This window comes from Salmo salar, chromosome ssa09 (genome assembly GCF_905237065.1).
Source record: "Salmo salar chromosome ssa09, Ssal_v3.1, whole genome shotgun sequence".
NCBI classification, from domain to species: Eukaryota; Metazoa; Chordata; class Actinopteri; order Salmoniformes; family Salmonidae; genus Salmo; species Salmo salar.
The window spans coordinates 71944726-71967340 of NC_059450.1; the positions used below are offsets into that span (position 1 = coordinate 71944726).

Here is a 22615-nt window from a genome sequence, read left to right on the forward strand (position 1 = left end):
CATCTGTGCATGAAAGTGCATCCTACTCAGTTTCAGAAAACACGTGATACCCTAAAGTGTTGTGTATTCGCGCATCAAAATTCAGGAGTGAGAGTGTCGGCTCACTTGACCGCTGTGAAATTTCTAGTGGGGAAGTCAAGTGTCTGAACAACTGTATAAGTCGATGTCCTTTGTTGTTAGCTAGTACTGACATATTTCATGTTCGTTTATTGACGCAAACAAGTTGTGTGTAATATGAACAATTTACCATAGATACTATCAATGTTTGATTAGGTCAAATGAGTTCAGGTCGCAAGCATGGCGCAATAATGTGCAAAACTCGACTCAACTGATTGGATTGGGACTGCCATTGCCTTGGACTTTTATGTTGATGTAGGAATCGCATTTGTGACCTAAGGTAAGCATTGGCTACAATGTTTGAATTTAATGAGTAACTAATTTAGAAAGTTTATTGATAGTTAGCTTAGCTACCGTTAGCTGGTATAACTTTGCTACCAAGTTAGTTAGGTAGCTAGCCTTGTCCACTTCCTCTTTATTAGCCAGCTAGCATGTATGCTAGCCAACTAAAATAGTTTAATCAACTAGCATGTATGCTAGCCACAATCAAACAATGAAGTAGCTAGCTAGTTAGCTAAGTAAAGCCAATAAAGCCAGTTTGCTCTTCTTTATTTAGTCATTATGGGGCTATTGGAAAATGTACTTAAATTAGCTAAAGCAGTACTCTCTTATCTTGACACTTGTTTTAGTTAGCTATTAAACTTGAACTGGCTAGTTAGCTAAGTGGTTTATGCACAGAGCATTACCAGTAGCAAATCCAAATGTAACGAGAACTGTTTAATCAGGCCACATTTGAGATTGGGTCAGATGCAGGAAATCAATGACCTCTTTAATTCCGGTAATTAATTTTGATATATCTGTATGTAATATCCATATGTGCACTATTGCTTTATAAGCCATGACTTTTCTCAAGGTCTTTGTCTTCTCTCTCAGACACCATGGCAGAAGAGGAGCCTTACCTACCTCACCAACCGGTAAGCTAGGTGTTTCATGTCCACGCTATGTCGACACTGAATCTCTGTATTTGTCATATATTCATTCTAGGCTATATCTTTTGTCACCGAGTTTTAACCATAAATCGATTTCCCTATAAACATATAGCACATATTAAAGGAGAGGTTAACACGGTGGCTAAAGATGTCTCTTCATCTGACATAGGTTTGCCAGTATCTCTTTCATAGATGTTAGTCATACCTTTCTACATTTGTCAGTGAAATTAGATTTCAATGTCCTTGTTCTCTCTTGTCTTTTCTTGTAGTACAACTTTGACATAGATCCACTATGGGATCCTCTGAATTTCTCTCCCATGTCACACTCCAACTCACTCCGGACAGGTAAGAAGTCATGACCCCCTTTATAAACCCATTATGAGCTATATTGATTACCTGTACCCATCTGTCCCCTTCAGATATGCCCCATGGTTTAGGCCTTTATACCCAAATAGAGGTGAAATAGGCCTAACTAAAGATGTAATTTAATGAATGCCAGTGGTATCCTAAAATTGGAGAGTGCTTTCACTGTCAAGAGTAAGCTCTTCCTTGCCACCTCTGTTCTATTATGGAAAAAGTTGTTTTTCTAAACTCAGTTTCATGATGTCATGATATTGCAGAGTTGTAATGTAGACATAAAGCGTACTTCTCCTTCTCTGTGCTTTCACTTCTCCTTTGGTCTCAAGAGGGCTGTTGTAAAACCAAGGTTTAAGTGAGACTAGTAGTGGATCTTTATGCAAGACTAGTGGTTGTGGGAATGGGCAAATAAGGTTCAAGTTAATGCTGCTGTCTGCCTTTTTGAACTGCCCAGACATATGAAGCTGTGAAAGACCGTCAACCGTGAACAGCAAGATCCCTACAGTTGTTTTTGTATTCAAAGCGACTTTGAGATTGTTGTTTGTAATGAAAAGAGCTATATAAAATACATCTCTTTTATTACTACTTTCTTGGGGGATACCCATCTCTGTACCCAGAACTGGCATATTCAAGAGCAGTCTAGATGAATGGACATACCCGATAAGCTACTTCATTCATCTTACAAGTATGGATCAAGACATGCTCCATTCTTAGAGCTGAAGGAAAATGTCACATTTTAATGTCCGGGTGAAGGTTGTCTGTTCTATAGAGATCTGAAGGCGAACATCATTTGGCAGATGAGGTTCTTGATTGAGGTTATGTCAGTAGGAGGATGTGGCTTAGGCAGCGGGCCCTGCATTAGGCAGGAAGGGGAAGAGGCGTAGTTGTTTGAGGAGGAAGATGTTCTGAGACAGAGAGCAGAAGGTGTTTTGTTGACACGGAAGATAGACCTGGCCCCCATTCCTAAAAGGTTCACACCTTTTGTCAGTGTTGCTTCTTATCTGACTTAAAATACATCCTCTACCACAGCACCTGGGGAAAAGTAATATGTTTGTTTAGTAGAGGGAAGGTCCTGGAGAGCTAGGCTACTGGCTGTGCAGGGTTTTGTTCCAGCGCCACTCTAACACCTGATTCCGCTAATCAATGTTCTCACTGGCAGCTCATTAATTAGAAAAATCGGGTATGTTAGAGCAGGCCTGGAACAAAAGCCTGTATGCACACCCAGTACAGAAGCTCTCCAGGAGGAGGGTTGGCCAGTCCTGCTGTAAAACTAACGTAAACCATTGTTTATTTGTTCTTAGTTACAGCAGATGGACCCTACCTCCAAATCATTGAACAGCCTAAACAGGTAACCCTTTTCTTCATTGTGCTCCTTCTCTCAGTTACACCACAGGCTACATAAACAAGCTAGACTCAAAAATGGAATTTAATCACATTTCAAAGTGGTATTGAAAAGTGTTCAGTTGAGTGTCATTAAAGGTATTCTATGTCTATTCTAGCGGGGCTTCAGGTTTCGTTATGGCTGTGAGGGACCCTCTCATGGCGGGCTACCAGGGGCCTCTAGTGAGAAGAACAGAAAGTCCTATCCCAATATCAAGGTAAGTTCCACCAACATGTCCTTCCTTATGTCATAATTTCCTTCCTTTCTTCCTTCATGCTTTCCATCCTACCTTCTTCCTTTCTTTCCTTAGTTATTTCTCTCCTCCCCTCCTTTATTTTATTCGTTCTGTTCTCTCATTGTCTGCTGTCTGTCCTTCACACCTTCCTTCCATCCTTTATTATCATGTTTTCTACCCCTTTTTCTCCCAAATTTCATGGTATCCAATTGGTAGTTAGTCTTGTCCCGTTGCTGCAACTCCCTTACAGACTCAGGAGAGACGAAGGTCAAGAGCCGTGCGTCCTCCGAAACACGACCCCGCCAAGCCACACTGCTTCTTGACACAATGCCCACTTAACCCGGAAGCCAGCCGCACCAACGTGTCGGAGGAAACACCGTCCACCTGGCGACCGTGTCAGTGTGCATTGCACCCGGCCCGCCACAGGAGTTTCTAGACAACCCAGCCGGCCAATTGCGCGCTGCCTCATGGGCTCCCGGTCACGGCTGGCTGCGACACAGCCAGGGATCGAACCAGGATCTGTAGTAACGTAGCTAGCACTGCGATGCAGTTCTTGCGCCACTCGGGAGGACCTCTTCCTTTGATCCTCCAACTGAACAAGCAGAAGTAGGAATTCTGCTTGCGATTCCTTGGAATTTTCTGTCTCATGTGTTTGAGATGTAATATTTTTTGTTGTTGCGTATAAACGGAAAAAGTTATGATCAGTTCCGCTTGTATTTCAAACTAACATTTACAGGCCCCTGAGAGAAATCCGTTCATGGCATGCAAATATATCCATTCTCTCACTCACACACCACAAATATGAATTTATCTTAGACAATTTGAACAATGTTCAGACTAAACTCTGGGAAATCCCCTCTTCTCGTGTCTCCACATATTTTCTTCGAGTAGCAGGAGTACTGTTGTCACTTTCTCCAACCTCTCGTTTGCGTAGAGTGCTTTTCTTTAAATACATTTGAACCTTTGTGATAGTAACACTCCAACTCCTAACTCTCCAACTCCTAACTGAGCCTGTCACTCAGCCAGCCAGCCAGTCAAGTCCTTACCTTTATGTTTCAGTAATTTGGTCATTAAGTCGTTATGAATGAACTAGCTGCACAGGCTAAGAGCCAATAACCCTGAGAGCACATTTTTGAAAATTTGGTGTTTGAAAACAGGTATATAAATCTGACCTGCCATTTACTTTGTTTCAAGCCTTTTGGGAATTTCCTCCTGTGTCATAGGGGTAATTACTAGGAACTGTTGAGTGGCGTCTCCGACAGGAAACAGTATTTTCAGCTCGCCCCCACGATCTCAGACAGACTCAGACATGAAACGACTGCCTCAGAGCGAAGAAAGTATTGTCTCTCAAACCTGTTCTAGAGGTTGTGCAGGCACATGTAGCCCACTGTCTATGTTGTGCATCTGTACAAAGAAGACACACAGTACATTGATAAATGAGTTCTGTTTCTGTGCAACATATATGCTCCCCTATGTATTTATTTGGACGGTGAAGCTAAAGCTTTTAATATGACTCTATACTCTAGCCTTTGGGATTGAGATCAAATGTTTCATATGAGGCGACAGTACAGAATGTCTGAGTTCTCCACAAGTCAGTGCTTGCATCCATCCCAAGAGGGGCAATTTTAAATTGAATCTGATCTGCAAGACAAGGACAACACAATAGCATTCTCACTGCAGCCTCACTTTTCACCTTGTAAGATAACTCAAATAGGTAACCAAGGGAGGAGTTATATTCTAGTCCTTATATTCTAGAAAGCTGGATATGTATATGCTGTGGCTCTCGACGGGTTTGAGGAAAAATAAATTTGAGCGCAAGAGCAGGCTAGAGAGCCTTTTCTGGGTAGACAACTTCAAAATGTGTTTTTCAGTCTCACCCTCTGGCTACTGCACCTAACGGCATGTGCTGTTTTTAGGAACTGGGTTGGTTTTGTATGTAGGCCAATTTTGTCTCGGGGAACCAGAAAGAGGCGAAGTGGAGGCCTAGTTCAGTGGCATTCGTCGACAGCGGGTTTCCCAAACTCGGTCCTGGGCCCCCCCCCGGTACACGTGTTGCTTTTCTCCCTAGCGCTACACGGTTGATTCAAATAACCAACTCCTCATCAAACTTTCATTATTTGAATCAGCTCTGTAGTCCTAAGGCAAAAACCAAAATGTGCACCCGGGGGGTTGGGGGGAGGGGGCCCAGGACTGAGTTTGGGAAACCCTGGTCTACAGTGTATTATTCATTTTGACAAGGAAGCATGTGTAAGATTTCAAAGTGGTTAGATGGCATACTTTTACCTCCTCCTGTGTCCATTACATGTGTTGATATCCATAAGCTCATAGCATACATAAGTCACTCCCAGAGTTAATCATTTAATTGATGCATCATTGTTGCTGTATTGAATTAATGTTATCAGCCTTTGACAGATCAAGCATGTTGTTTACATTCTATTGTTAGATCTATCTATGTCGGCTTTCTTTTAGTCAGAACAGAACTCTGTGAGACATTGGTCTGTGTGTCATAGAAAGTGATTCAACTGCATGAAATGCATATCTGATCACTGAAGAGAAATGCACATTCTCTTTTCTGTGAAGAATTGTTGATGGGTAAGCTGTGGGGTTTCCCGTGATGGGTAAACCGAAGAGTTTTGGATTGGTTGGGAATCTTTAGCTGAACTTGACCTTTTACCATAGTTTGAAAATAGATCTGGTGGCGTATGAAGAAGTGTGCAAAGACTGAGGTTCCCAACCTACCCTAACCCTGAGTGTCAACTTGAGCCATGTGGAACACTGTTTTCATCCGTCCTTTCCTTCATGTTTTCATTTGGTCGATTCATCACTCAGATATTGTTGACCATTTGAACTGGCATCTTCAACCATTTTGATTGCTTGTTGCGTGTGATTGTATGTGTGTTTTTTGTTGACGCAAGAGAGACTCATTTTCCCCGTGGAGAAAGGGTCTGAATAACCACATGACACACACAACACAGTGACCATCACACTCCAGCTCCTAACTGAGCCTACTCAGCCAGCCAGTCAAATCCTTACTTTTACATTTCAGTAATTTAGTCATTAAGTCGTTATGAATGAACTAGCTGCACAGGCTAAGAGTCAACCCTGAGAGCACATTTTAGATTTTACAAAATTGTATTTCCTTACACAAAACACCACACTACCATACTATGTAAGCAGGAGAGCGCGTAGCAGTCTGGCTATAACCCAAATAGGTAACCAAGGGAGGAGTTGTATTCTAGTCCTTATATTCTAGAAAACCGTATATGTACACTACCGTTCAAAAGTTTGGGGTCACTTAGAAATGTCCTCTAATGATCAATTCGCCTTTTAAACACCAGTCTCAACGTCAACAGTGAAGAGGCGACTCCGGGATGCTGGCCTTCTAGGCAGAGTTGCAAAGAAAAAGCCATATCTCAGACTGGCCAATAAAAAGAAAAGATTAAGATGGGCAAAAGAACACAGACAGTGGACAGAGGAACTCTGCCTAGAAGGCCAGCATCCTGGAGTCGCCTCTTCACTGTTGACGTTGAGACTGGTGTTTTGCGGGTTCTATTTAATGAAGCTGCCAGTTGAGGACGTGTGAGGCATTTGTTTCTCAAACTAGACACTTTAATGTACTTGTCCTCTTGCTCAGTTGTGCACCAGGGCCTCCCACTCCTCTTTCTATTCTGGTTAGAGACAGTTTGCACTGTTCTGTGAAGGGAGTAGGACACAGCGTTGTATGAGATCTTCAGTTTCTTGGCAATTTCTTGCATGGAATAGCCTTAATTTCTCAGAACAAGAATAAACTGACGAGTTTCATTAGAAAGTCCTTTGTTTCTGGCCATTTTGAGCCTGTAATCAAACCCACAAATGGTTATGCTCCAGATACTCAACTAGTCTAAAGAAGGCCAATTTTATTGATTCTTTAATCAGAACGACAGTTTTCAGCTGTGCTAACATAATTGCAAAAGGGTTTTCTAATGATCAATTAGCCTTTTAAAATGATAAACTTGGATTAGCTAACAACGTGCCATTGGAAAACAGGAGTGATGGTTGCTGATAATGGGCCTATGTAGATATTCCATAAAAAATCTGCGGTTTCCAGCTACAATAGTCATTTACAACGTTAACAATGTCTACACTGTATTTCTGATCAATTTGATGTTATTTTAATGGACCAAAAAAAAATGTTTTTCTTTCAAAAACAAGGCAATTTCTAAGTGACCACAAACTTTTTGAACGGTAGTGTATGTGCTGTGGCTAAGGACAGGGTTGAGGAAAGAGACAGTTGAGTTCAAGAGCAGCTAGAGACTTTTCTAGGTAGGCCTAGGCAAATTCAAAATGTGTTCTTCAGGTTCACCCGCTGGCTACTGCGTCTAACGGCACGTGCTGTTTCTAGGAATTGTGTTGGTTTTGTATGTAGGCCAATTTTGTCTCGGGGAACCAGAAAGAGGCGAAGTGGAGGCCTAGTTCAGTGGCATTCGTCTACAGCAGGATTCTCCAACAGGTAGAGCTACCAGTAGCTCGCAGCCCACCTACGAGTAGCTCGCCAATCAGTTCTGCAATACATGCATTTTTTTCACGTGTTCCATCGCAAAATGTCAAACAAAGTAACCAATGATCGCGTGAGCTATCCAATCAAAGCCACAGTGACATTATCCCACCCCTGGTTAGCCACTGTGGGTTTAAAAAGCCAAACACAATATCTGCCAATTAATTTCAGCAATATTGCCCCCCTCTGTCTTTGGTTGCGCGTTTGTCTACCACTCTATATGTAGCCAGTTAGCGATGCTAATGATAACCGTCTTGTGGGTAGACAGACTTTCCCTAAAAACATTCTCAATTAAATGTTAATCCAGGATTATTTCTATCAATTGGGTGCTGATTGTTTTGCTAACTCTGTCATGACATGTGCTTCAGCAGTAGGCCTAACAGTATAAATTTTGCTAGGCCAACACATTCCTTTGTTTCTAGATGTGCAATTAAAGGGGAATTCGGGAAAAAATTAAGAAAATTCCAGACCTAAAAAATGGTCTTCTGATGTAATTTAAGCATCGACATGGACTCAACATCAATTTTCGTTGTTTCTCTATGAATAATTGTAATATTGAGAGTAAAAAACTGAAAAAAAATCCCAAACCATGAAAATAAAAACTTAAAACAGAATTTGGGAAAATACAAAATAGATTCTTATGGGACCTTTCGTGCCAAGTAATGTTTATTAACCATTTTACTGAGGGGTTTTCTGTGACGGTATGGCGTTTCGGATTGGATGGGATCTTTGGCTGAAAACTCGACCTTTCACTGTTGTTTAATAAAAAATAACTCTGGTCACTTATTTAAAAAGTGTGCAAAGACTGAGGTTCCCAAGCTACCCTAACCGCGAGTGTCAAAATTTGAGCCATGTGGAACACTGTTTTCATCCATCCTTCATGTTTTCATTTGGTCGATTCATCAGTCAGATATTGTTTACCATTTGGACTGGCATTTTCAACAGTTTTTTCGATGCGTGGTGTGTGTGTGTGTGTGTGTGTGTGTGTGTGTGTGTGTGTGTGTGTGTGTGTGAGAATCACTATCAGTCTGGCTCCCGGGGCTGTAGTTCTAATATCTGGTCTAAAAAGTGTTTGTCTCCCTCTTTGCAGATCTGTAACTACCAGGGGTTGGCACGTGTGGTGGTACAGCTGGTGACCAACTCTAAAGATGCCCACCTCCATGCCCACAGTCTGGTGGGCAAGCAGTGTGACAAGGGCATCTGCATCGCAGACCTACAGCCCAAAGACTCCAGCATCAGGTGTTTGTTTCCACCATTCTCTCTCTAGTTGACACGCACACATACCAGTTAGCTTACCGGTACATTCAACAGGTTTTAATATGCTTACTTATTGACAACATTGCAGACATGTCAGGACTTCCTATACACTGATTATAGGTCCTTCCTTTGAGATCCTATGTAGTGATGAGATTTCTGACTTAGGGTTTCCCCATCTAACCTGAAGGTACGTTGTTGTGGTGTTATCTTGCATGTTTACGTAGCCCTTCCCATTAACAGCCTGTGTCACCCTGTATACAGGTTGAAATGGCAGATTTTGTCATTGATAAGTGCCTAAATTAGAGTGCAGTGGCTGTACAGTAACATGCTATACATGATGTCAAAGCTTTTGACTGACAGCCATTATAAACTTGAACACCGCGCGTGACAAGAAATGCCCCCATCCCTCCCGCAAATTGGGCAACTTTTGCACATTTGTTGTTGTCTGACTGAGGGAAATGCTTTAAATCGAGGAGTCATGCCATTTACAGTATCAACGTTTAGAATTATGTTTGATCCACAGTTAGAAAGATTACATGCTTTATAGCCTGGGTTGTCCTGAAGAGAATGAGCCTATATTTGTCTTATTGGGTACAAGCACCTGAATGCACTAATGACTCCTTTCTATACACACCAAAATTGCTATGTTTCTGAAGTGCCTTTTGAAAGCCTAACACTGTAAGATCCTATTTTATAATTTAGCTAGCCATGTTGGCAATATAATACGCTTTCAAATGATGCCCACCTGACCCAAATTGTGATTTTTATAATGGAATGTTTTTGGATTGCGTAAACAACAACAGTAATTTTGTGATGGTGGGGACACGGCAGTGTTCGAAATAAAAAAACTACAAGTGTGCTCGCTTCAGTTCCTCAATGGCAAAGATAGGAGAGCAAGAAAAGAATGGGGGGAAAAGCACCTTATAGTTGAAGGTTCTTTCCTTGAGTCATAAAAGTGCTTTGAAATGACTTGGGAACTGTGCACAGTTTAGAGAGGTGTGTGACCACTTGGAGAAGCCAGCTAGACCTCCACTCAAATCCTTGTAATCATTGACAAATGCTGTGAAAAGTACAGTAAATGTAAAATGCACATAAAATCAACAGTGTAATGTTTGGATTCAGTATTGTAAGCTGAACTGTTGTGTCCTCACCTGTGGTCTAATATTTTCCCCATAATCTCCAAATTGTTATTTTTCAATTGCTACCATGGTCATGAATATGCTTTTCATAGTTCTATTAGAAACATTTCAATTTGGCCATATCCATAGGCCAATTTCCACAAGCGTAAGAGGTTAAAAACATACCACATATTAATCAATAACTCCATGTGACAGTTTCCCCAACTTGGGCATCCTCCATGTGACCAAGAAGAATGTGAGTAAGACACTGGAGGACCGTATGTCTGAGGCTTACAGAATGGGCTACAACTGTGGTATCGTCATCCACCCCGAGATGGACGCCTTCCAGGGAGAGTTCCGCATCCCCCGAGAGCTCACTGGTTAGTCACCTTTTAAGACAATGGACTGAATCACTATCTTTCTGCAGAACACTAAGAATATTTTTTGTTTTGCATACAGTGCTTTCAGAAAGTATTCACACCCCTTGACTTTTTTGACATTTAGTTGTGTGACAGTCTGAATATAACATTTGATTAAATTGTGATTTTTGTGTCACTGATCCACACATAATACCCTATAATGTCAAAGTGAAATTGTGATTTTAGAAATGTTTTCAAATTAATTCAAAATGAAAAGCTGTAATGTCTTGAGTTAAAAGTATATAACCTCTTTGTTATGGCAAGCCTAAAATAGTTGCTTAACAAATCACATAATAAGTTGCATGGACTCACTCTGTGTGCAATAATAGCGGTTAACGGGATTTTTATTATGACTACCCCATCTCTGTACCCCACACATACAATTATCTGTAAGGTCCCTCAGTCGAGTAGTGAATTTCAAGCACAGATTCAACCACAAAGACCAGGGAGGTTTTCCAATGCCTCACAAAGAAGGGCACTGCATTGGTTAAAAAAATAAATAGCAGACACTGAATATCTCTTTGCGCATGGTGAAGCTGTTAATTAGGCTTTGGATGGTGTAGCAATACATCTAGTCACTACAAAGATACAGGCGCCCTTCCTAACTCAGTTGCCGGAGAGGAAGGAAACCGTTCAGGGATTTCACTGAGGCCAATGGTGACTTTAAAACAGATACAGAGAAAACTGAGGATGGATCACCAACATTGTAGTTACTCCAAAATACTAACCTAAATTGACAGTGAAAAGAAGGAAGCCTATACAGAATAAAACAAATATTCCAAAACATGCATCCTGTTTGCAACAAGGCACTAAAGTAATACTGTAAAACAATGTGGCAAAGGAATTTACTTTTTGTCCCGAATACAAAGTGTTATATTTGGGGAAAATCCAACACAACACATCAATGAATACCACTCTTCATCTTTCCAAACATGGTGGTGGCTGCATCATGCTATGGATATGCTTGTCGTCGGCAAGAACTGGGAGTTTTTCAATGACACTAAAACACAAAGCCAAATCTACAGTTACTTACCAAGACGACGTTGAATGTTCCTGAGTGGCCAAGTTACAGTTTTGACTTATCTGCTTGAAAATCTATGGCAATACCTGAAAATGGCGGTCTAGCAATGATCAACAACCAAACTTGACAGAGCTTAAAGAATTTTTAAAAGAATAATGGGCAAATATTGCACAATCCAGGTGTGGAAAGCTCTTAGAGACTTACCCAAAAAGACTCACTGCTGTAATCACTGCCAAAGGTGTTTCTAACGTGTATTGACCCGGTGGTGTGAATACTTATCTAAGATATCTTTAGTGTTTTATTTTTATTTGTTAAAAAAAATCCTTCCACTTTGACATTACAGAGTATTTTGTGTACATTGTTGGCATCCATTTTAACCCTTTGTAACAACAAAATGTGGAAAAAGTCTTACTGAAGGAACTGTATGTGGATTTATGCATTGCCTGCTTCATTCAACCTTTGTGTGTGTTCAGATCACCAGAGAAACCTGATCAGCAGCGCAGCGTCCTACCAGGCTAAAGAGATGGACCTGAGCGTGGTGCGCCTCATGTTCACAGCCTTCCTCCCAGACAGTGACGGGGGCTTCTCCCGTAGACTGGACCCCGTCATATCAGACCCCATCTTCGACAGCAGTAAGTCACTAACAGCCACATAGTCACTTAGCGCCAATTCCACCAAATGTTTCTAACATTTGCATATGCAACTCAATTCTCCCATTGATGTCAATGCATGATTAATGCAAAAGTCTAGCTAAAGTGGTTTGAACTCAAGTTAGGATTTGGCCGTTTGTGCTGCGCTTTCCAGTGCACTCTGACCCCAACAAAACAATGACTAGCTAGCTAGCTAACTAGCTAGCTAAAACAGTCTTTAGCCATGACCCAATAAGAACTCTCTGTGGTCCACCGTTGTTTATTCTTTACATTACCAGTGAAGGGTGGTCCATTACCCTTCTCTAAGTCCATCTTAGGACAAAGATCCCTCACCTCACCATAGGAACACACCATATCAGGCTACATGCAACCCAGTAGCTATAAGACCAAGTGCCTCAGCTTTAATGAAACTCCGGAAGGGACTATTGTTTGAACAAATGAATAGAACCGCTCTCGTGCCTTTATGCAGTGTATCACTGAATTCATGTTTTTATTCAGAGTTATACAGATGTATTGAAATTAAACCAGATCTGTGTGCCCTGGTTTCATTTGCGTAGCTCTGTGCGGGTATCTTCCTCTACATCACATTTGTCACTCGGCTTCCTCTCCAAGGCTGAAACTAGGCATCCACTTTTCATTTCATGATGCCAGCCCTTTACTGCGTGAAAGCATCCACACAGTTTGTGTATGTCAAGTCTTTTCTTCTTCACATTTGGGGTGTCTGGGGTTTCTTGAAATTAGAAAAGATTTTGAAAAGAAACAAACAAAATGGTGGTCTGAAATTTGTTAACAAAGGGCAATTTCAAGGATTTGCAAGGCATCCAATAGGGATGATGCACCACAAAGAATACCTTTTTTTTTAGTTACCTATTAGCTGTCAATAAATATAAATGTAATTCTGCTTGCACTAAACAGAAGATCTGAGTTGACCCTTTTGACCATCTCTCTATTCCCTTGTCCTGTCTGCAGAAGCTCCAAATGCGTCTAACCTGAAGATAGTGCGGATGGATCGAACAGCTGGCTGTGTGACTGGAGGAGAGGAGGTCTACCTGCTCTGTGACAAGGTTCAGAAAGGTACCCTAGTTCCTTTTTCACACTCCACAGCTGAGTCAACCTTGAGCCGAGCTGTACTGCGCTGGCACGATTACGCATCCACCATAGTTGCTGGAAAGGAAAATATCTGAGCCGGTACCGTTTTGGTCAGCACGATAGTGTGAAACCGGTGTAAGATGCAGGCGCCATGGTTGTACCATCTATTCTCCCAAGTGTGATTTATCAAGACAACTTTATCATGAAGATCTAATTGTCAACGTGTTGTCTGAAGCATTATCTAGCTGGCTCTTAAAATCAACCCGGTACATGTCTCTATCTGACATCATCATTCATCACACTGTACTACTCATGAAGGAAGTCCTCCGGCCTGCTTTTCCAACCTCAGGGAATTCCCCATCTGTTATGCAAATGTGGGAAGAGGAAGAGAGTTGTAGTGGCCTATTGTCGTTCTCGCTATGTTTTCTTAAAAACATTCTGCGTTGGTCGGTTGGCAGAATGTCAACAACCCTGGAATGAAAGATCCTCTCTTGGGACAGAAGTTCATGTCTCTGTTGGGCTCTGCTGTTTGACTTCCAAACAAAGAGCCTCATCTCCAGTCTCCAATAATTCTACCTCACTGTGCATCATGCTTATCAGACTCAATCAGTGATATCCTATTCCTGTCCTTCAGGCTTTTCTTCCAGCCAAGCACTAACACACTTGATTCAAACAATCCATACTGAAGACCACGATTTTCAATGATTGTTTGAAATAGGTGTATTAGTGTTGGGTTGGAACAGATGCCTGCGCACACAGTAGCTTTCCTAAGACCGGAGTTTCCTTGTCGAGAGAGTGTACAGTGCAGTCAAAACGTTTCTCTGAGATATTCAAATACTTCCGTCTGGAGATGTGTGTCACCATTTCCTGGTTTCCTTGGAAAGACGTTGACATCCTTTTTGTTCCATGACCGATGAAACGTGAAAGATACCCTGCAACACTTGAAGGCTTTATGTACATACTTGTTAGTTTAGATAAAAAATAAGTGATTTTTTTTCTAGTGAACTTGTATTATCTTCCGATATCTTTCACATCGCCAGTTTATTACTTTACTCCTAGTTTGAAGGTGGTGTTGTGACAGTGTATCTTTCCCCTGTCGCGACAGATGACATCCAGGTGCGCTTCTATGAGGATGACGAGACAGGGCTGACATGGGAGGCCTTTGGAGACTTCTCCCCCACCGATGTCCACCGACAGGTCAGTGACACATAAGTTGCCAATGAAGTCCATTTCCTCTCCTGTATTTTACATTTCCTCCCCTGTAACAATACAATAACCTAACCATGAGTAAAATCTCCACCCCCTTCCCCTTCCACAGTTTGCCATTGTTTTCAAGACCCCCAAATACAGAGACCTGAACCTCCAGAAACCCACCTCGGTGTTTGTGCAGCTGAAGCGTAAATCGGACAATGAGACGAGCGAGCCCAAGCCCTTCACCTACCACCCGCAGATCATAGGTGAGCCGGTCTGAAACACCCCCAGACCACTACCTGGAGACCCCGTGTGCATGCTGGCCTCCATCCCAACCCACTGTAGTTTGTGCCATTCTTCAAATTGAACATAACCCATTATTCTGTCAAGTCAATCCGCCCGTCTTGCCCCTGGTCTTCATCCTCAGATAAGGAAGAGGTTCAGAGGAAGAGACAGAAGACCCTGCCTAACTTCCAGGACTACAGCGGCCACGGTGGCGCAGGGGGCCTGTACCGTGGACCAGGGGGGGGTCCCGCTACAGGGGGAGGAGGAGGTACAACAAACATGTTTCTTATAAATCATTCATTTTTACAAAACTGAATAAATGTAATGAAATATTATTTTAAGGTGAACGAGACAAGCCATGTCAACTTCAAATGGGTAATGTCTCATAAAAGTCCTAAACACAAGATGAAGTACCATTTTCAAAAGCTTTATTGTCTATTCAGGCTAAAATAACAACTTTTGATTATATTTTAGGTTTCTTCCAGGGCTATTCCACCTACAGTAATTACGGCACCAGCTACAGCTCTGGCTTTTCCCCTGGCATGAGTGGTGGCGGGGCGGGAATTAAACATGGTGAGTGTGCTTGTCTGTTTTCCAGGTTTTAGAGATCAATTCTGTTTCAGTTCAGGATAGGAATGAAGCTCAACCCATGTTCCCTCTCAACACAGCTCCACAAGGCAGAGCGGAGGACAGTGGTGATGACAGCGACATGGATGATGACCCGGCCTCAGGGGCAGTGGTGGGGGTCCGAGCCAAGTCAGAGGATGCCTCTGCTGGGGAGACGAGTGAGGAGAGAGGGGCCGGTGTGGAGCTAGGACCAGGGGACAGGACTGGAGGTGAGGTCAACCGAGACGTTTGTAAAGTGATTAGCCAGAGTGAGTCAGTGCCTCAGGGAGCAGACCACTGCAGGGTGTCTGTGTGTGACAGTGTGTTGGAAGCCAGGGTGTTGTGTATCCAGTCAATGACAGTGTTTTTATGTTTGTGTACAGAGTGTGTGCTGGAGGCCAGGCTGGTGGATGTTGCTGAGAGGCAGGCTGAAGCCCTCTTCCAGTACGCCGTCACTGGTGACGTCAGCTACCTGCTGGCTCCACAGCGCCAGCTCATGACTGCTCAGGACGAGAACGGTGACACGTACGTCCCCTCTCCTATCACTTCAGACCTAATTTTAATGGAAATATAACTGTCCATGCATTTTTCAAACTTTTCTATCTGCATTCATTTGCCTCCATTTTGTGTCCATCTGCATTGAGTTTTGCATTGATGCCAATAGGATATCTAGCCCTGAAATGTGGCATAATTTCTCCAGTAGCACATGCCAATCTGGGCTTATCCTCTGTTTCTCCAGTGGTCTCCATCTGGGGGTGATCCACAGCCAGACAGACGCAGTCAGGAGTCTAGCCCAGGTCCTCTCTGCCCTGCCTGGAGAGGAGGTCCTCAACATGAGGAACAACCTCTACCAGGTAACAAACACACACGGACAAGAATTTGTTCTTAACTGACTTGCCTAGTTAAATAAAGGTAAAATAAAAAAAATATTCTGTGGTGATCTGAGGTAGTAAAATCAGAACCCCATATTTGTCCCTCTATACCAGACTCCTTTGCACCTAGCGGTAATAACACAGCAGAAGGCGGCAGCTGAGGCCCTCTTATTGGCTGGGGCTGATGTCACTCTGTCTGATCGCCACGGAAACACAGCTCTTCACCTGGCCGCCCAGCAGGAGGAGGGAGGTATGGTGGGATTTCTACTGAGACACAGAGAGATAGTGGAACTAGTGGACCTCCCCAACGCAGCAGGTACAACACACAGACACACACACACACACAGTACATTGTGAAGAGTCCACTGGAGTATGACAGTGATTTTATCCTCCAGGACTGTGCTCCCTCCACCTGGCTGTGCTGGCCAACAGCCTGTCTTCCCTCAGGGACCTCCTAGTGAGCGGGGGCAGTGTGGAGGTCCAGGAGAGGAGCTGCGGCCGCACGGCGCTCCATCTGGCCACTGAGCAGGACAACATCTCCCTGGCAGGCTGCCTGCTACTGGAGGTATATATCATAGAAGCCTTGCCTACATCCATACCTACCACCCTGCATCTTTCTGCTGGCATCTTGAGAATAAACAGAGTTGGGGCTGGTCAATACCTGGATGGGAGACCTAGAGTATGTTTAGTATAGTCAAACTAACACAACCCAAGTAGCCCTTTCCTTGTGAGGGTCGATGGTCGTGGGCGTAAGATGTGTGTGTTGACAGTGTTCTCTTTCTCCCTAGGGGAATGCTAATGTGGACTGCTGCACCTACAACGGTTCCAGCCCTCTCCATACAGCCACAGGGCGGGGCTCTGTCAAGCTGACCGCTCTCCTCATGGCTGCAGGTGGGACTACGCTTCTTCAAACTGTCCCCTTTCTGCAAATGTCTCAATTTGATGACTGTCTTGATGTTTGCTCTGTAACTGACCCTTTTTATAATATAGTCCGAGCTCAAAGATAGAAATGACTTCATCAATCTTTTCATGTCTAGGTGCCGATCCTCACAAAGAAAACTTTGAGCCCCTGTTCTTCAGAGAGCATGACTGCTGTGTGGATGAGGAAGAGGAGGACGAAGGCTACATCCCAGGGACAACTCCTCTCAACATGGCTGCCACTCCTGAGGTGGGTTCCGTGTTTGTCATTAACCTCAATGTTCTTCTATGGTCACATATCACTCAGCTGACTAATATTGCTACAGTCCTTTCTCACACTTAAATGTTTTACTATGAAAGTCATTTTATGACTGTTCGAAACTACTGGTGTATGAATTCAAAAGTTGAAGAATTGACCTTTGATCAACTGGAACGTTCGCTAAATATTCTCTCTCTTCCTTGTACTTCTAGGTGTTGGAAATCCTGAATGGAAAAGAGTACAAGCCAGAGACCGACGTCTTCGTCCCCCCTCAAGGTTGGCACACGCACTTCAGTTTAAACAAGCCCCTTCATTGTAGTCTCTACAGCTTAAGCCATAGGGTTCTCCTGCTGTCTCATCTTGGTTCTTGTCCACTGTGGAGTACAACAATGTCATATTTCTGTAGGTGACATGCAGAGCCTGGGCTCAGACACAAAGCGGGCACTATGCCAGGCCCTGGAGTGCCCGGAGGGTGGCTGGGAAAGCCTGGCACACATACTGGGCCTGGGCATCCTCAACAGCGCCTTCAGACTCAGCTCCTCCCCCGCAAGCACGCTGCTGGACAGCTACGAGGTACACACACACACTATCCCAACCATAAGCAAAGACATGAGGGGGAAATATAAGGGCTTGTGAGTCACACAGCCATTGTAAGATTGAAATTTCACTTTCATAGTCTGTCCTCTTTCTTGATCAGATTTCTCCCACCTTAAATTAAAATCAGAACAGAAAGTGAATGAATATGTTCTCATGGAAATTTGGGGACTTTTTTTTTCAACACTTCGATTGAATTTTGACTCAATTGTTGAATGATGCCGTGCGTCAGAGCCTCCAGCGAGCCAGGGGACTGGGTGATCTCGCTCTCCGAGGCCGGCGTGATCTTTAATCCGGTCAACACTTAAGGCCGCGGGGCCGGACGGTATTCCAGGACGCGTACTCAGTGGATGCGCATAACAGCTGGCAGGCATATTCACGGTCATGTCCTACCTCTCCTTGACCCAGCCTTTATTCCCCACGTCTCAGGAGACCGCCATCATTCCAGAACTCGTAAGGCTTCATGCCACAATGATTACCACCCAATAGCACTCACATCTGTAATCATGAAGTGCTTTGAAAGGCTGGTCATGGGACACATCAACTCCATCATCCCAGACACCCTGGACCCGCCCCAACTGATCCATAGACAACGCAATCTCAATTCCATTCCACACTGCCCTCACCCACCTAAATAAGAGGAATACCTATGTGGAAATGCTTTTCATACACTACAGTTCAGCATTCAACACCATAGTCCCATCCAAGCTCATCACCAAGCTTAGAACCCTGGGACTGAGCACCTTCCTCTGCAACTGGATCCTGGACTTCCTTTTATTTTGATTTATTTCACCTTTATTTAACCAGGTAGGCCAGTTTAGAACAAGTTCTCATTTTACAACTGCGACCTGGCCAAGATAAAGCAAAGCAGTGCGACACAAACAATAACACCCAGTTACACACAAACAAACATATACAGTCAATAACACAATAGAAAAATCTATGTACAGTGTGTGCAAATGTAGAAGAGCAGGGAGGTAAGGCAATAAATTGGCCATAGAGGCGACATAATTACAATTTAGCATTAACACTGGAGTGATAGATGTGCAATTAGAGATACTGGGGTGCAAAAGAGCAAGAGGGTAAGTAATAATATGAGGATGAGGTAGTTGGGTGTGCTAGTTATAGATGGGCTGTGTACACGTACAGTGATCGGTAAGCTGCTCTGACAGCTGATGCTTAAAGTTAGAGAGGGAGATATAAGTCTCCAGCTTCAGTGATTTTTTGCAATTCATTCCAGTCATTGGCAGCAGGGAACTGGAAGGAAAGGCGGCCAATAGAAAGTGTTGGCTTAGGGGATGACCAGTGAAATATACCTGCTGGAACGAGTGCTACGGGTGGGCTTTGCTTTGGTGACCAGTGAGCTGAGGCGGGGCTTTACCTAGCAAAGACTTATAGATGACCTGGAGCCAGTGGGTTTAGCGACGAATATGTAGTGAGGGCCAGCCAACGAGAGCATACAGGTCGCAGTGGTGGGTAGTAAATGGGGCTTTGGTGACCAAAACCGATGGCACTGTGATAGACTGCATCCAATTTGCTGAGTAGAGTGTCTGAGGCTATTTTGTAAATGACATCGCCGAAGTCAGGGATCGGTAGGATGGTCAGTTTTACGAGGGTATGTTTGGCAGCATGAGTGAAGGATGCTTTGTTGCGAAATAGGAAGCCAATTCTAGATTTAATTTTGGATTGGAGATGCTTAATGTGAGTCTGGAAGGAGAGTTTAGTCTAACCAGACACCTAGGTATTTGTAATTGTCCACATATTCTAAGTCAGAACTGTCCAGAGTAGTGATGCTAGTCGGGCGGGAGGGTGTGGGCAGCAATCGGTTGAAAGCATGCACTTAGTTTTACTAGCATTTAAAACCACCACCCTTACGGGTGGTGAGGGTAGGCAACATCACCTCTGTCACGCTGACCCTCAACATGGGGACCACAGGGGTGGTGCTTAGTACCCTCCTGTACTCCCTGTTCATCCACGACTGGGTGACCACGCACAACTCCAACTCTATCATCAAGTTTGCTGACGACACGACGGTGGTAGGTCTGATCACCGGCGACGATGAGACAGCCTACAGGAAGGAGGTCAGTGATCTGTGGGGCCGGGACAACAACCTCTCCCTCAACGTCAGTAAGACCAAGAAGCTGATCGGGGACTACAGGAAACTGGCGGTGAGCACGCCCCCATCCACATCGACGAGGCTGCAGTTGAGCCGGTCGAGAGCTTCAAGTTTTTCGGTGTCCAAATCTTTGAAAAATCTTTTGTATTTATTTAACCTTCATTTAACTAGTCAAGTCAGTTAAGAACGAATTCTTATTTACAATGACGGCCTACCCCGGCCAAACCCTTACGACGTTGGGCCAATTGTGCGCCGCCCTTTGGGACTCTCAATCACGGCGGGTGTGATACAGCGGACAGCCCAGTACATCACTGGGGCTCAGCTCCCTGCTGTACAGGACCTCGGTATCAGGCAGTGTGAAAGGAAGGCCCAGAAAATCGTTAGAATCCAGCCACCCAAGCCATAATGTTCTCTCTGCTTCTGCACGGCAAGCGGTACCGGTGCATGAAGTCTGACACCAACAAGCTCCTGAACAGCTTCTATCCCCAAGCCATAAAACTGCTACATTGTCCATGTAGCCACTTTTAACTGTCTGAGTTGACACTTTTTTATTTACATTTTTGCACTGTCTTTATACACACTCACAGGACTGTACACACTCACGCACACTGACACACCAACACACACACATAACATGTACACACATTTATACTGACTCTACACACACTCACAATCATAATTTACACTGCTGTTAATCTGTATCATATATCCTGATGCATAGTCACCTTACCCCTATACATACATATCTACCTCTATCTATCTATCTGTATGTATTTTATTGGTGTTGGAACTGGCCCTGTATATAGCTTACTTACTTTCTTGCTCTCTATTTCTCGTTTGTTCTACTTTATTTTATAGTACTACTGATATGGATTACTCCATTGTTGGGATAAGCTCTTGCAAGAAAGGCATTTAACTATAGTTGTGCACGTGACAACTTGATACGTTACACTTCTATGCCACCGTCTGTAGGTGTCTGGAGGAAAGGTCAAGGACCTTTTGGAGGGACTCAGGACTGTAGGGAACTGCTCTGCTTTGACAGTACTTGAGGGGGCACTGTGTGAAGCAGAACAGGCTCCCCAAAGCACCACAAAACTCCTAGGTAAGCTCAAAAACAACCGCCGTTATACCTTATGTGATTTCAATAGAATAATCTTGGATAAGAAGTCCCCTGCTCTTAATCCCCCTTATCTCTCTCTCTTTGTGTTGCTGGGTGTCTCAGAACGTGTGTGTGATCTGAAGCTGGACGGATGGGAGGACAGCGGAGTGTGTGACAGTGGGGTGGAGCTCTCCACAGCGTGACCGCCAGATTGGTCCATTACATATCATGGCCCTGTCAATGTCAGGATTTCATGAAGCTTCTGCTTCCTATAAGCAGGCTATAGACAATTTCCCTCTGAAAGGGATGAATCCTACAAGCACACCTCACACATCATGCTAAATATCCTCACTTTTCTATTTGGCCCAGTAACGTTTGAAAGTGGTTTTGTATACGTAAATATAATATGCAGGTTATGTTTGCATAATAAGTAATCTATTTGAAATGTGATGTTTGTATAAACATCATGAATGGGTTTTATTCTGGGGAAAAGGTGTTTCCAAGGTAACAAACAGCATGTAGTGTAAATCCTTGAAACTAACAATAATTTATAAAAATGTTGACTATTAGATTCAAAATATGATCTAATATTTTCTCCTCCCACTACAGTTAATGTAGTCATAGTCAAACAAGCAGCCAATTCTAATAACACATTTTTTGTATGGTCATCCGGACTTTGGCAAAGACCATCTGGCCCGGGGCAAAATGATTTCCAACACCTGATTTATAGGGCAAGGACCCCATACAGAATGGATTTTAACTGTAAGCCGCTTTGGATAAATTATATGAAATTAAAATTGCTCCCATATACAGCAGTAGTATGCTGCCAAAAGGATAACTCATTGTTATGAATCTCCCACTCAAAAAAAGTGATTCCGTAGCTGTGGAAATATCACATGGATAGAATGGTTTGTATTGGAACCAAGCAACCATCAACACCTCCCTCCTGCAATGTTTTTGTACAACATCAAATTGAATTTCCTATAGAAGTGGTGCTACCAGTCATAAGTATAATGGATTATCCTCCACTATGCATGTCTGTTAGAGCACAATCCTCATCCTGGACTACAGTACAGAAACCACTTTTGGTCGGCCTTTAGTTCATTCCTGTGTCGACATGCTTTTCATCGTACTGAGGTTTTCTCCATTGAGTTGGGGGGGGTAAACTCAGTTTTGGAAGTCATTTGTTTCTGGTTTTGTGTCATTTGCAGGTCGAGTTCTGTGTGAAGATGTGTTGGAGAATGGTGCCTTATTTTGTAATGAAGTATTCAGCATCCCCATTGATATTTCATGTTATCAACAGCAGATTGAAAGGCATTTGTTTGAAGCCATTCCAACATCTTCCTGACAACACTGGCATTTTTAGACATTTAAAATGTGTATCTGTCCCAAGCAAAAGTTTGGATTGGCACTGCATCTCTGTGTGGGGCTTCAATATTTATACCTGTACCATGTGAAACAGCTTTGTACAGTCAATGTTTGCTTTAATGGGTTTTATTGTAATACTTTTTTAATAAAATTGTTAATGGTGTGCAATTTGTCCCATATTTTAGTAGCTACATATTGGG

General features: G+C 43.3%; 1 protein-coding gene across 2 annotated transcripts; it reads left to right on the top strand.

Annotated features, from left to right (window-relative positions):
* Nucleotides 1–71: 71 nt before the first annotated feature.
* On the top strand, nucleotides 72–22578 carry LOC106611703 (nuclear factor NF-kappa-B p105 subunit). Of its 2 annotated transcripts, none has more exons than XM_045723940.1 (24): nucleotides 72–397; nucleotides 971–1031; nucleotides 1316–1391; nucleotides 2705–2751; nucleotides 2903–3001; nucleotides 8644–8792; nucleotides 10145–10308; nucleotides 11842–12000; nucleotides 12988–13092; nucleotides 14213–14304; nucleotides 14426–14564; nucleotides 14726–14851; nucleotides 15058–15156; nucleotides 15252–15419; nucleotides 15573–15714; nucleotides 15929–16043; nucleotides 16176–16377; nucleotides 16457–16626; nucleotides 16850–16952; nucleotides 17099–17229; nucleotides 17451–17514; nucleotides 17645–17811; nucleotides 20921–21050; nucleotides 21171–22578. In XM_045723940.1, exons 2-24 carry the CDS (start codon nucleotides 996–998, stop codon nucleotides 21248–21250), a joined length of 2763 nt encoding a protein of 920 aa, XP_045579896.1. In that variant the 5' UTR covers nucleotides 72–397; nucleotides 971–995; the 3' UTR covers nucleotides 21251–22578. The 2 variants fall into 2 exon arrangements, with proteins under 2 accessions (XP_045579896.1, XP_014067665.2); XM_014212190.2 differs by having other exon boundaries at nucleotides 991–1031.
* The last annotated feature ends 37 nt before the right edge of the window (nucleotides 22579–22615 follow it).